The sequence below is a fragment of the Pholcus phalangioides genome, unplaced genomic scaffold, assembly GCF_987345545.1.
Source record: "Pholcus phalangioides strain wild (caught in Gottingen) unplaced genomic scaffold, Ppha-v1.0 ptg000003l_1, whole genome shotgun sequence".
NCBI lineage: Eukaryota > Metazoa > Arthropoda > Arachnida > Araneae > Pholcidae > Pholcus > Pholcus phalangioides.
This window is the reverse complement of record NW_028301596.1, coordinates 14902053-14918431: the sequence shown is the minus strand read 5'-3', so window position 1 is coordinate 14918431 and position 16379 is coordinate 14902053. Positions and strand designations below refer to the sequence as shown.

At 36.4% G+C, this 16379-nt stretch overlaps 1 protein-coding gene across 3 annotated transcripts in view; it reads right to left on the bottom strand.

The window, feature by feature from the left end:
- Positions 1 to 16379, bottom strand: part of LOC149088151 (agrin-like) — a 249194-nt gene that overhangs the window by 47020 nt on the left and 185795 nt on the right. For all 3 annotated transcript variants that reach the window (XM_089244963.1, XM_089244973.1, XM_089244981.1), the window contains exon 3: positions 5722 to 5937. In XM_089244963.1, the coding sequence (XP_089101089.1) occupies positions 5722 to 5937 (216 nt within the window). The remainder of the gene's footprint in view (positions 1 to 5721; positions 5938 to 16379) is intronic.

Genomic DNA, 16379 nt, shown 5'->3' with positions numbered 1-16379 from the left:
TCCCCACATACCCACTGCATCATCATCATCCCTGGGTAGAAAAACCCACAAAGGATGAAGAACTCATCTTCTACGTTCGAAATGTTGCTGAATCGGCGATTAAAGAATCGCACTCGAAAAGTGCTTCAGTAAGCTGAATTACACCCGAATTTTCCAGGATGTTCAGAGAAGCATCCTTGAAGACAGAGGGGGAAAACTTCAAGGAGACGGGACAGTTGCGCGTGAAGCTCATCTTTTATAAATATCTATTCTTTTTTTTCTTTTATTTTAGACTTACCCCCCCCCCCCCGAATGATATCTCAACCTGTTCGCCTATCTCTTCTGTATATAGAATATTAAAGAATTCAATAACAGAAATATTGGGTTTCATTATTTTATTCTGAAAGATGAAATTTTGATGTCATGTCGTTTCAAAATTGGATTCGTTGTTCCAGGATATTGTTTTAAAGACACGAAATCACTGTAATCTGTATCTATTTCATACGACACTTCATTTCAGAAGCCAAAAAAAGATAAAAATATCACAGTTGGATTTATTATATTGAATTGAGTTGAGAGAATACTTCAAATATTTTCAAGGATGAAGCTAAATTGGTCAAAATAGTTGACAGAATTTCTAATTTAAAAAGAAAATAGTAATAAGACAAATATTTCTCAATCTTTTGTTTCCACTGCCGCCTATAGGCTGCTTTTAAATTCCTTGCTGCCCCTTGTTCTAACTAGTGGCAGGCATTCAAGAGTGAGACGTTTCTACTTATTGGGTTGATTTTTGATTAAATCTATAAATGAGGTGGATATGCATACCTTGCTAGAATTCGGCTTTGTTCGCTCTTGTGAGAGATTTATGGGTAGTTCCGCTGTGTTTGAGAATTCCCCCCTCCCAAAAAATCATATATTATATTGTCCGAAAACTATAAAAATTCTGCATTTGTTCTAACATTGTAGGAAATATTTATGCATACAGCATTTCTCTCCTACCCAAAAATATTGGAAAAAATATTCACACACATTACAAGAATATGAGACAGATCCTGCCACCGATCAAATAAAAGATGAACTGTCTGTTGGGATTTCTTGAGTCAGTTATTCGTTTCAAATCAGTATGCAGCATGAAAAGAACAAAATGTGTTATTATACTATACAGTGTGTTCTGTTAATGGACCGACAAACTCAGAGTGCTGTTAGTAGACATCAAGAGGAACAAAAAATTGCAATGGAACATGATGTCGCAAACCACGTTCAGAGGGTGGAAATCGCGAAAAGCGCATGCAGGTTTCGACGTCACGCTGGAACGACAAAAAGTACAATAATTAATACAAAAATATTTATTTGATTAATTATTGCAGGAGTTGTTGGAAAGGGCGGCTGCTGACGTCATTGCACAGTCTACAACGATTCCCGGACGCGCTCGAAGATACCAGCTATGCTTTTGATGCCTGCCGCAGCGACGAAAATCCACGCTATTCGATCTCCCCGCGCTATGAGCAAATTGTCGACCGTAAATCAGATGCATTTCAGCGTATTCCTCGTTCTTGTAGTCAGCCATCACGATACTCATTGAAGCAACCAACTTATTGCTACACGTGCTTACTAATTACAATAGCACTAATTTACGTCATTCGCAGTGAGTGATCCTACCCCAGTGCATGCGTTTCACGACGCTGCTTACGTCAGATATGTTGACCGAGCCCACAAATGCAAACAGCGATCAACTGACATCCACCTTCCATCTCCTCCGGACTCGGAGCCTGCATGGGTTTTTCGCGATTTTCACCCTCTCAACGTGGTTTGCGACATCATGTTCCGTTGCAATTTTTTGTTCCTCTTGATGTCTACTAACAGCACTCTGAGTTTGTCGGTCCATTAACAGAACACACTTTACATATATACTGTATATACTTCGTTTAATATTTATATACAGACAGTTTATAATGTATAATGATAATTTTATCCATTGCCTTGTAATTGCCTTTTGCAATGTTTTTTTCCAAGATGCTCTGGTTTTTCACAAGCTTTGTCCCGGTTTCTCAGTCGCACGACCTGGCCACCGGTCAAGATTACATGCCTGCAAATTTTTGGAGATTTGTCCAGCTCTGTTTTACTGAAAATTTTTCCATCACCCTGACTTTCCAGATCACTGCGAACGTTGCGCTGGATTTTTACCATTTGGCCCACTAAAATATCTCAGGACGGGGAGGGGGCTATCGTCTTTGGTTGGGAACATTTGCCTAAGACCATAGAAATGTCCAGAGCCAGAGCTACGCTGAAGAACTACAACAATGGCTCAAGGACCGATTGAGGCAAAGTAGGTGTAGAAAGATTAACGTTTTCTCGGATTTTAATCCGAGCAGCTCATGTACATCAACTGGAAACGGCTTTATTTTGCAGAGTATTAGACGTCACTGTCACGACTGTTTAAAAAAGTTCCCGGAAAACAAACAGACTTGAAAGTTTTTGAAAGTTTTCATTAGGAGCATGTATAAATTAAATAGTCTCTATATTATATTGAAATCAATATTTTATAGAGGAACGGCTTGCTTTGCATCAGTCCGGGGTTGTGAACGGTGCTATCTATCTATCTATAGTAGAACGGCAGAAGCATCTTTTCTGGTATGTGGACCATCCGTTATTACTGGGATATTTCCCCCACATAACTGAGTAAAACCGTCTGTCAGTACCAAAATGTTACGTCTCGCCACAGTTTTTGCCATTGACACCTAATGACTTCAATCATTCATATAATTTTATCCTGTAGCAATACGTAATTTACACCAAACTTTTCATCGTTTTAATCAAGCACGGATACTAATTCCATCGACAAAGAAGGTTCCGATGGCTATCCACGGACTGAATATTAAAAACTTAATGTCCCTTCAATAGTTTTTTACGAGTATGAGGTATCCTTTGGAACATTCATTTCCCTAAAAAGGTATTATTCGACAGATGGCTGTTCATCACAACGGCTGCAATTCCACCAATAAGTCCCCGTGCCTCTCAGTGTGCCACCAATAAATTCTCGGGCTTCTAAGTGAGCCATTAAATAGTGTAGGTGCTCGTGTCTTTATCTCTAAGTGCGTCACAATTGAATCCAGGCTCCCCTTGGATTCATTCAGTGTACCACAACTAGAGAAGTTTCAGACTAATGACTCTAATCACTTGATATAATTTTATCCAGCACCAGTCCGTGATTTGCGCCAAACTTTCCTTCATTTTAATCAAGCAGGAATCCTGATTCCATTGACAAAGAAGTTTTCGATGACTATCCAACGGGCTGAATATTATAAAACTAAATGCCCCTTCAAAAGTTTTTCAAGGATATGAGGCATCGTTTGGAACATTCTTTCCCCCCAACAAGGTATTATTGGACAGATGGCTGTTCATCAGAATGGCTGCAATTTAAGAATCGCTATCTTCTCCCGGTACTTTCACTAAACTCCTTTCCCCTATGCAAGAAAAAAAAAGATGGATGCTTTGCATTTCTATCAGGCAGCTGCCGAGATTTTTAACGTCAAGTGCTGTTCGAAGCACTCACTCTTCATCTTTGTCCCATGATACCACGTAATATATGTCTACTTTTTTTTTTTCCTTTTTTGGAAACCACTGGCAGAGTATGAAAGGCGAGAGGAAAGTAATTCCACATAAGATACGGAATGTCCTCTAAGAGATGTAATCATGTGATTCCTTTCAATCTTTGAATGCAAGGCAGAGAAATCCTGTTAAAAGCCAGACCCAGTACTTGAACACATTTTTTTTTTGTCCTTTATGTATGGTTCGAAAGGAGAGAAAAGATAGTTGCGGGAGAGAAAAAAAAAATCCTGATGAGAAACTGGGAGTGTCAAAGCGTCAAGGTATTGATCCAGGACCCCGTTCCTGACCCATGGCTTGATGATTTCTCCGCTTCCATGGGACTTCTAGAGGCGAAAAAAAAAAAAAAAATGCTCTTGTCCCGCACTACATTCTCTGGGAAGGGTGAGAGATATATCTCTGTACCGCATTTCTTTTCTTGCTGGCTTCTCTAGTCTGTCCGGGTCCCCCACTCAAAACCATTTTTTCCGGTTCTTGGAGACACTTTTCAATCTGGTGGTTCTTGAGGCTCAACTTTTTTCTTCTCTGGACCTTTAAGAGAGAGAGAGAAGTACTTATTCCTACCCCATTCTCTATAGTGCTATTCTTCTTTTTTTTACTTTCCATTCTCACTTATTTTCTACGCTCTTTCCCAGAGGTTTATTGCCCTCCGTTCTTATCCGAGAGCTATCGATTAGCTTCGGGATCATCCATTCCTGTTTTTGTTTTGTTTTTTTTTTATTCCCTTCCTTGGACTTACGCTCATAAGTTCGAGAAGAACAAGAAAAGATAGCGTGGATTGTGGCGGAAGAGGTACAAGCACTGGTGGGACTGCGAATAAAACTGAATAGTTCAAACGAGTGGTTTTGAAAGACGATCGCGTGGACCCCCCCCCCCCCCCCCCTGAGTTTTGCCTCTGGAAAGAACTTTGAAATACTGTACTATAAAAAGAGCAAACATATTGACATCAATGCCTTTTTTTTACATTACAAGGCATGCCAATGCTACATAACGCTATTTGAGACTTCAGCACTGTAACTTAATTTGATAGCCGATTATACTCTGTACTGCTTTGTGGAAAAAGTTTGTACGAAGCAGGGAGAGACCCCTCGTCACCGATTATTGTGGATCACTTGTATTTCTCAGTGTATTACCAAGAATTGCGGGCAGATCTACTCGAGCTTTACAATGCGTCACCACCAAGGAGTGTTTGGATCTATAGAAATGCTAGATAAATGTCCCCAGGCCTTTCAATCAGACGAAATTATGAAGACATCATTAGGTCTCTGATTGTGCCCTCAAACATTGTGGGTATGCGTGTCCTTCAATATGTCCCTGAAGATTCCTCAGGTGTTTCAATGTGTCATCAAGAGACCCTCTGGTCTCTCAATGTGTCCCTGAACATTGTGGGAACTTGTACCTTTCAATGCATCACCAAGGATTACTCAGGTCTGGCGAACCGTTGATCATAGAAGCATACTTCCACTTAGGAAAAGTATCCACAAATAATGTGTAGTACTCAGATATGTCGTTCATGTTATAAACCCTTGTAACATGAACGACAAATTAAAATTAAATGAAAAATTGCAATTTTATTTTATTTTAATAACTACTGCATCAGTGTTCCCAGGAACTCAATCAGAAAGTTGTTGTCCTGTCTCTCCTGATGCCAAAAAAAATCACGTTTCTAAGTATAATTTTTCTTGAGATATTCGAATTAGAAAAACGGAGGAAAGGTGGGGAAAAACATCGTTAAAAAAAATGCGGATAAAATGTTTTCTTATTGGCATCAGGAGAGGCAGGGCAACGACTGAGTAATTGGGTTTCTGGGCACAGGGTGACCGTATAAAAAGTTAACATTTTTATTTGATAACTGTACAAAAAAAAACCCCTTTGAGGATGATATACCTGTATATGATACCTGCCACTATGATATACCTGTGAGTGCTACGTGTTATTTGGATATTTTTTTTCTAATATTTTCGGGAGTATGCCTCTAGGATCAACGGTTCGCCAGCAAAGTGCTACATGCCTTATTACCTACGCACCCTGTATATGTCGAAAAAATTCTTTAAAATTTATCATGAACTTTTCCGATATTTACGATGATTGAAAAATTAACTGTTGTACATTTTCTCGATCATGACATATACATACCACAATGACCGTGATGCTGTACATAAATACGCCGCTGTTGCGCGCATGATGCCATGCGGAGTTGACAGTCACTGGAGTACGTGGTGCCATCACTGCCGCAAACTGGTGCGAATAGCTCTGGGCAACTATCTTGGTGGCACCGGCAATAAGCTTGATTGGTCAAGTCGTCAACCAAACATTCAGCTCCATAGGCGCAGTACATTTTCTCACAAGGTTCTGCAAAATAATTCAAGGCATTTTAATTCACGGCATGACGATATTTTAAGTTCATTGTATTATTATGTTACTACATTATCCATCAATAGCCATTTGAACACTTTATATCGACTTTTTCTATTTTTGTTCCGATTTTAAAGATATAAGCTCTTAATATTCATACAGCAATAAATGATTCGTCATTTGGATAGTTTTTATTTTATAATTTGGATTTACTTGGACATTTTGGGGAGAATGGAATAAATTAATCAATACTGAAATAGAAAAATAAGTTTTTAGTCAGTGCAGAATGCCTTGCAATGGCGACATTAACGGAAATGTAAAACATTTGAAAACACGAATGAAAGGAAAAACACAAAAAAATGATCATTATATAATTAGGGATGGGGCATTACGCCCTCGTGGACATGCGAATGGTAAAAATGTCTGACTGATTTTCCTTCAAAATAAATTTTTTCAGGGTATAAAAAATTTACCAAAAATTGTTTACTAAAAAGGTTTTATACATCCAATAAAACACCGATAGAATTTCAATATCGTGCTGACATCTAGCGCGAAAAACTTCAATCTTGCATTGCATGAAAATTTATTCAGTTAAAAAACGTTTATTCAATATTAAGTCAAATAATTGTAGCATATTTTTAACGTTTTTTGCTTATAAAAAGACAAAAGTTATACTAAAATGGCAAAATTGAACTTTGTTTAAATACATTATAGATCAAATTTTATTTAAAGTAGTTATAAATGGAATTTAACAAAAATTATTCTTTTTAATGATACAATTTTGTAGATGTGAAACAAGTATGCGCAGGCAGGTGTAATCGGTACACTTAATGCGTATTTATATAGTCTGATGTTCGAGGGTGCCGCTTATATACTATGAAATGAAATTTCACCGACATCGAACATATATTATGACAAATGATGTTTCAAAACTTTGAATGAGATTCATACAAATTCAATTTCTTATGAAATATATTGATATCAGTCACCGATTGAAACACTTGAAAAAAGCAGCTTAATATTCAGTCTCTTATGTGCGTGCCCATGCCAAACCACCATTTAGACTGCAACAGGACATTCTATAAGAATTTTATGCTGGCGAGTCATTTTTTTCAAATGACATTCAAAGAGGCAGGGCTTTCTTTAGGGGATGTGCGACAGGTGCGGTCGTACTACTCCGGTTTTAATACCTGTTGAGGTCTAGGCTTTCGGCCCCGCTTTCGTAACGAAATAGTTTTTCCCTATATCTCGAGAGGCTAGCAACGCAAATAGAAGCCAATGGGTGTCGTCTCATACATATTGTTCATTGCAAATCCGATGACGCCGATTTCATTATGTCAGTACCCACTACGAGATTTGAAGCACAAGAACGAATTCACTTCAAAACTTGCGTCCATGTCCATGATGCAGCCTATCCCAGTGCCGCTGTGGCGGTCGAGTGGTCATAGTGACGGACTCGCATCGCGGGGACCGGGTTCGAGCCTCACCGCAGTGGTGGTCGGCTGAAGTTGGTTTTCTGTGGTTCCCAACTTCGAGGCGCAAATGCGAGCCGATCTCCCCGTTGGAAAGTCTCGCCACAGAGAGCAACCGTCCTACAAACAGTACAAATATTCAGTCATTACACTCCGCTCACTTCACTTCTGAGATATAGATGGCAGCACTAAAAAATCATACACAACACTAGATACGCACTCAGACTGTTAGGTGCACATACTTACACTTCCGGCACAACTTACTAGGTTGTGTCCTTAATTGCCAATGGCGATAGACCTGAGTTGTGCTCGGCTTGAAAAAAAAAACCTATCGCAGTTTTTTTTGTGCCTCCGCTAACGAATACTGATTTGGTCAACGCACATTTTTGTTCATATGGATCTAGCACACCTACGTTTTGAACTGCAGTTTTCTTGCCAATCATCACATCGGAATTACTATCATTATATAGAACCCAGTTAACTTATGTCCACCTCAGAATTTTTTTTCACTTGTGCCTTCCCACTTCCCTTTTTTTGGACAAGGGGGAGCCACTGCTATAAATATAGCCACTTGCTAACTTTTTCAGACACAACCCTGCTTCTTTTGAGGTAACGCAAATAAGTTGCTTTGCATCAATCCGAGGTTGTGATCGGTTCTAGCTATCTCTCTCTATCCCCACTTCTCTTTCAAAAAATTTTTTGAACTATTTCATGTAAATTGAGAAAGATTCAGCTGTATAAAATGCATAAAGAAAAGGGGAAAAAATCCTCTGTTTCAAAGCACGCGTTATTTTAGTGCAAGACTTAGCATCAAACTGTCTGGACATTCTAGGACAGTGGTCCTGAACCTCTACGGGGCCCGGTCATACATATGACTAAGGTAAAATAAATGGGTATAAAAATGAAACGGTAAATCTTTCACGACTCGGTTTGACCGATGTTGGATCCCTGCGGTTGAGAAACACTGATCTCGAGCATACATGCTCAATCTGTGGCCCTCGGAGCCACCTGATGTGGCCCGGACCTCAAGCCTGATTTTGTAAAAATGAACCAAGCGACACTGTTACAGATCACTTATGTGACCAGTGACACGTTCCCGTGACATATTTATAGGCAACTTAAGTGGCCTACGACAAAGTTTCAGATCACTCTAGAGACTTGCAGTTGCACATCATTAATTAAGTGATTCGTGGCACATTCTTAGATCATTTAATGGGTCCGCAACACAATTTATAGATCACTTGAGTTACACGCGGCACAGTCCCAGATCATTTCAGTGGCAAATAGCATAGTCCTAGATCATTTCAGTGGCAAATAGCATAGTCCTAGATCATTTCAGTGGCAAATAGCATAGTCCTAGATCATTTCAGTGGCACATAGCACATTCTCAGATCACTCAAGTGACCCGTGGCATATTTACATGCCATTTGACAAACCCGCTACGCAGTTTCAGTTACTTGAGTAACCCGTGACACATTTCCGGATCACTGAAGGGGTCCGAACTGCGCTAAAGACTGAGCACCCTTGTGGTTCTGAACATTTAGGAGCCCGCGGCCCGTTTGATTTTCCTTTTTGCGAGTAGAACGCCCGGCCATATACACGACTAATGTGAAATAAATTGGAAAAAATGAAACGCTGAACAGTCCGATTTGACTGGTGTCAGGGCCTCTTCTAGGAGCTTATCTTTTTCATCTGCATGTATCAGACACCGAAATGAGCTGACTAAATCCCCAAATTGATGTGTAGAGCTACAACTCCATTGGGTTGTGTCAACACCAGCTTCAGCAGAGTAAACCTAGTGTCTGTTGAGTACATTGATGTAAAATATAAGGATCTTCAGTGTATATATCCATCTTTCTGTACATTTTAATTTATCTAGTTTTGCATTTTCTCCTTTGGTCAATGTTTGTCTTTTTATGTGGCCTCTCCGTTTCTTTTACTTACCTTTAATTAAATTTCATGTGGTTCTTGGAACGAATTAAATCATTTTCGATAGAAACCTATGAGAAATGGTGTTTCGGCTAACGAACGGGATTCTGGAACGAATTATCTCGTTAGCAGTTCTATCATTGTACGCACGTTGCTTTGCTTATAATATTTTTATATACGGTGATGCTTGCACCAACCAAGGCAGAGTTACCCCATTGATTTGATCATTTTTGTCGCACCACGGTCATTTTCTGCACACGAGGGCCTATTAGACCGGGACCTACAACTTATTGCCGATTCCGAACGGAAAGGCTTGTTTTTTATACTCGTCGCAGAGTTACCCCATGCTCAAGGCATGACCACGGATGCACTTAAATAATATATTACCCAAGTAACCTTAAAAGTAATAAAAGACAAAAATGTCGATAGAAAGAAACATTTCCCGGTAAAAAGATTTCCAAAATTAAATTTTCCTAAAAAAACAAAAAAAAATTATTAATTAATATGCCATATTATAGACATTCAAACCGTTTCAGACAGTTTACATAAAAGTAATATACCGAAATATTTCTAGGAAGATCCTGAAATTATAATCAGCAAATAAATATATAATATCCCTGTACATTCTTCGCAGTATAGTTATCATGTTTATAATCCACGCCGTTGCTAAACAGCATTGATTTCGCAAGCAGCGGGAATTAAGGGGGTCCTGTGTGTCATTCCTAGTTATCGGAACGCATTTTATACCGTTTTGCAGCGACGTTACTTAAACTGTTTTCGAGGAATTCGTTTAACCGTTCTCGCACATTCCTTATTACTTCAAAGAAATATGTCTTCTCTCATAAGTGACTACTTTAAGCTATTAAGCTACGACTCCGGGGAATTGCGCTAAATCGCTTTGACTAGTGTAATGAACGCTCGTTCCAATTCAATTATCTTTTAGAAATAGCGCCAGAGCAAAAAAAAAAAAAAAATAGAAATAAAATATATTCCTTGCATGCATAACATAGGGTAGAAATAACTGGCGAAAATAAAATAAATATCAACGTTTCTGTTTCCTAAGGAAATTACTTTTGTTCTTAGTTATACGTACGCATTACACCGTTTATTATTTAAAAGGAAAAGAGGAATTCACTTATCCGAAGAAATTAATTACGGCAAAAGCAATAGATTGAAATCAAAGCGGAATAATACAATTCATGAATCGAGTAACGGACATAAGATTGAGATGTTATTGGGGGAAAACAAATGATGGATATCATCGATATATGTTATAGCGTACGGAATTCATTTTTGTGTAAAAGTAATAGAAAAAAATTCCCGTTGAAATGATATAATAGAATTAATAACAGAAATAATAACCTATTCATGAAATTTATCCTGCATTATTTTAATTAATTTTCTCGTGATAGGCATTTTTATTGAATGGAAATGGTAAGGAAGTTATTATTGAAATTTTTCCAAGAGAGGATTTTATTAAAGTTAATTAGAAACAGGCAATATTTTGCTTGTAATATATACATACATCGATTCATGTTCGTGAGAAGAGGGAAATAAAAAGATATATTAAATGGATATCGTACAATAAGGTGCATATATATTGAATCACAGCTGATATTGTTCCTTAAATATAAATTTAACTAACGAATAATGAAACAAATCTTTTATAAAAGACCGAAATACTTTTAGTTTATACAGATAAAGTCAAAATAAAGTTTTATGTAGTGTTCAGCACTTTAAGTAAATTATTATATACTGAAATTAATAATGTAAATTAAAATTTATATATTTATTTGGAAATTTTTTCCATCAATTAAAGTTCTGGATATGGTAATCCACCTCTTTTTGCAAACTGATATGAATTCTCTAGTACGTTGACTAGTACGTTGAAAAGTACGTTGACAGAATTACTTATTACCGAATTAATAAGAATTTAGAAATGAATTATTTTCTATTGCGCTAGAATTCAGGGATATAGAGAGATTTCCCACAATATTCCAGCGATAAATGCCACAGTATATCGCTGGAATTGCTATTGGGATCATATTGGAATTGCTATTGGGATCATATTGGAATTGCTATTGGGATCATATTGGAATTGCTATTGGGATCATATTGGAATTGCTATTGGGATCATATTGGAATTGCTATTGGGATCATATTGGAATTGCTATTGGGATCATATTGGAATTGCTATTGGGATCATATTGGAATTGCTATTGGGATCATATTGGAATATCAAAAGATTTCCACAATTCCAGTGACAAATACTACAGTATTAGGAAAAGTAAAAATCTTATCGCTTTAAAACGCACTTAGTAATAAGATATTATTGTAGGAACAGGTAGTGAATATTATCGACATGCTATAGCGTACGGAATTACTTTCCGTATAAAAGATTAAAAAAAAATTGAAATGATATGATAACTTTAATAACCGAAATAATAAATCTTTCACGAAATTTATCCTGAATTTTTTTAATTAATTTCCTTGTGATAAATATTTTTATTAAATGTAAACCACGAGAAGGTTATTAAAATGTTTCTACACGAGGATTCTACTGAAGATAATTAGCCATAGAAAATCTTTCCTTGAAAATATATATAGTATATTGATTTTCATACTACATAAGAGTAAATTTTTATGTAGTATCTCTCTCTCTTAGTTTGGGAAGAGATTTTTTGATTATTTCCTTTAGAGAGACTCTTTTGAGAGATTCTGGTTCTTTCTTTTGACGAAATAATCAAAGGATATTTGATTATTTTGTCAAAGGATACAGTTAGATGGTAAAATACTGTTTTCGCCATTCGAGTTTCTGTGACTTCATTCCATATTTTTTGTAAATCCTTCCAAGTTATTTTACAATTAAGTTACTAATTTAAATTTTTATTGACCTTTTTATTCCTAGATTTTTCCATACAAATACCCCAGTTTACGTGTTGGATATGGTAATGCCTTCCCTTCTGTGATCTGATCGGAATTATTTACAAAAAAACTGCACCAGCAATGATTGGTTTCGAAATCCTTGATAATTTAGAAACTAGTTATACTATAGAAAGCTCATATCACATACGCATTGTCCATAGTTTTTACGATAAATACCAATGTGAAAAATATCAAATTTCCCGTTTGTTTTACAATTGTTATAAATACTTGAGCACTTTCGAAGTGAGTCAGATGACTATTAAAAGCTAGGATAATTCCTTGAAACGGTACAATGGTTTGATATGACAAAAATGTGAAATAATTACTATTTGTTCATCTTTATCTTCGCAAAAAGATTCAAAATTTCATTTTAATCGTTACAAGTAAAATAAAAAATGTCATTTCTCCCATTGTCTCACATATAAATATATTATTTAAAAAACCCATACATGTGTCAGTTGAATCAATGGCCCGCGGGTCAAATGTGGCCCTCGAAGTAGTCTGATGTGATTCGTGACCTGAAACCTAATTTTGTAACATCACTGGAGTGACCGGCGGCACAATTTTAGATTACTTAATGAACCAATGTCATATTTACTGATCACTTCAGTAACCCGCTCGACAGTTTCACATCACTTAAGTGGCCAGCAGCACGTTCCTTAATCACTAAGTGGCCCGTAGAATATTTACAGATCACTTGAGGCACCCATGATACAGTTTCAGAGCACTCAAGCGAATTGCGACGCATTTACAGAGATCACTCAAGTTGCGTGCTACACATTTAGCGATCCCTTAGCGGACCCGCGGCTCAATTAGAGACCGTTTAAGTGAAATGTGGCTCATTCTCAGATCACTTATGCGGCCGCCCACGGTGCAGTTCCACACAACTTACACGGCCTGAAGCACATTCCTAAATCACTCGACTGATCCACGGCGTATTTACAGATCACTTCAGTTTACCGTGACACAATTCCAGGTCACTCAAATGAATTGCGACACATTTACAGATATCACTCAAGCAGCCCGTGACAAATTTACATATAACTTAAGTGAGACCCGCGGCAAAGTGACAGATCATTCTGAAGTTGGTTTTTTGTGGTTCTCAACTTCGAGGCACAAATGTGAACCGATCTCTCGGTTAAAATGTCTCGCCGCAGAGAGCAACAGACCTACAACGTTACAATTATTCATTCGTTACACTTCGTGCATAGTTAAAAAAATTGACGGCAGAATTGCAGCTCTACATATAACAAATATTACACATAAACGAACTTCACGGAAGGTTTACTACGAGCGCGCACACACACACACCTTCCAACATGTACCAATTCGTTAATAGTTCCGCAGAGGGAATATAGACCAGGTGTATGTCTGGTTAGTAGTAGTGGCAGATCATTTGAGTGATCTGGGGCACAGTTTCAGTGCAATTAATCGGTCCGCGATGGATTTCCGCATCACTTAAGTTAATCGCGGCACAGCTCCAGATCACTCAAGTGACCCACGGATCATTTCCAGATCACTAAAGTGACCTGCGGCACGTTTTAAAATTAATCAAGTGGCCCCCCACACTTTCCTCAAGATTCAATGTACTTAAAATAACTCTCGTTTTACGCAACAAAATATTTTCATTAGTACATTTATTTCAATTTTCATTTAGAAAAAAATCCATATATTTTAGAATGCATAAAAAAAGAAAATAAATTATAATTAGAATAAATTAAGACAATTGAAAAAATTTAATTTATAAAATTATATTCTTCCGAAATTTCACAACAACTAGCTAGATTTATTAATGAATAACAATGAAAACGTTTCCTCGAATTGCATTTAAAAAAAAGTAGAAAATAATTTTTTTATGTATATATTTACGAAAAGAGAAGAAAATCTAATTAAAAAATCCAATTAGAGTAATTTCTTACGCGATTGAATTCGCTATCGATTGCGATTCTTAGAACTTATATGATCAATCCTTACTTAAAAGGATAAACAACGGAATAAAATAGTATTTACAGGTGAATAAAATCTTGGGAAAAAAACAATTTTTGACACTTTTTTCTTACGAGACATTCATTGACATTAATGTCTTATTTGTGAGTAAATACGATGGATTTAAAGGATCAAAGGCGAAAATTCCTCGTAAATAACCCCCGGATATAGTCTCTTCTCCGACCGTTTTGATACATATTGTAAGAGGAAATATATACGGTTAAGAGAACGGAATCCGTTTTTGTTTCTTGTGCTTTTTTTCTCTTTCTATTCTATTCCATTTGGAGCACGTGTTGTTGCCAAGGGATCTTTGGCAGACGGATAACACGTTGACATTTTTTTCATATATATATTCGGTATTTGCCATTCACTACCATGAGAGAACAAGCAGCTGTCCAGGTCTTTTTTTTTTGGCCCAAAAAGAAAAAAAGTAGGATTCAACCAAACAATACAGCCGAATAGAAATGGATATCTGGGAAACTAATCCCTTGGAAACACCTGAAAAGTCTTGTATTCCGACTAAAAACAAGGAATATTTTATGTAGGTATATATTATTTTTATGTACACTCAAATGGAATAAATTATCGACGTTTTATGGGGGTTTTTTTGGAATTGATTGTTTTTTTGTTTCATTTGCGTATATTGGAGTATCACCCGTACTCAGCGATGAGATTTCATATGATTTGGCATGAAAAATGATTTGTTAGAATAAGACATCCATAAGTACTCTTTATGGGCATTGTATAATATTTTATCATGTATATATATATTGTTTTTAATTGTATTTTTAATTGGGTTGCTGTATTTTTGAAATATATGACATCCATATCTGTTATGGGCATCTTTTTCTAAGCCACATCGTTGGACATTTTGCCTGTTGTGGCGTTGTATTTGTACAATACAGGGTGATTATAATTTAAATTTCCGTACTCTAGGTAGTTTTTCTCAGAAACTACTTATATTCGATTGCAACAAAATTTTCAGGATATCTGAATGAGACCATGGGAGAGAGATTTGTGAAATAAAAATAAAATAGTTGAATTTTCGGCCACCGGGTGAAAAAGTGGCGCTTTTTTTATTGAATTTTACATTTTCCTATGTACTATATAGCGTATATACAAAACATTGTTTTTCTCAGTTTCAAAAATATCTCTCCCATGGTCTCATTAAGACATAAAAATTTGACTGCATTCGGATAAGCAGTTTTTTTAAGGAAAAACTACTCCGAGTACGAGAGCTTTAATTATAATCATCCTGTATATTGATCGTATTTATCACTTTGGTGAGTTCCATAATAACGTAATCAAAGCAACTGGCCAACAGTCACTGTTATTGGATTCCAAACATGAATACATAATGAACATACAACATACATGAACATAATATATTTCATAATTAAGTTGTACACGGGTTTAAAACACGTCTCCCTACAGACGTTCCAAATTTCATTTTCGATTCTCACGCTATTCAATTTGTTATCAGCAAATGTGTTCAACAGTTTCACGGTAAGCTTTAATAATATTTAATGGTAATTATAATATAAGATTATTCTTGTTAATATTTATCTATAAATAAAGGTGAGCAATTTATTTCAATGTTCATTAGCAATTGCAATTCTGAAATATAAGCATTAATTCACACATTTTCAACAATTTATGATTTTTGTGGAGTTTTTAATGCAAAACATTTCGTTGTCGCAGTATTTAAGCGTCTTACTTTTCTACCAGTCATAATGCCCTACTCTAAACGGTAAGCCTTCAATGTTTAATAGAAGATATTGCGTGCAGCGCCAGCTTGTGTATGAGAGACGCAACAACATGAAAAATTTATTTTCTACGGTGAAATATGAAAAAATAGTTTTAAAAGAATGTTTTCCCACCACTCTTCATATATTCCAGTTCGATTGGTTTTGGAACATATCGATAGATGGCACTCTGAAGTACAATTTCTAAATTTTAAGACACTTTTAATTATTATTACAAGATAAGGGGTCCTAAATGTCATCCTCCGAAAATTATGTAAACATTTAAGTTTATTATTCATTTCACCCAGAAGCGTAATATATAAAAAAAAATCAGCGGCGGAGGGCAATTATTAAAGCCGAACAAAATTACTAAAAATAATAA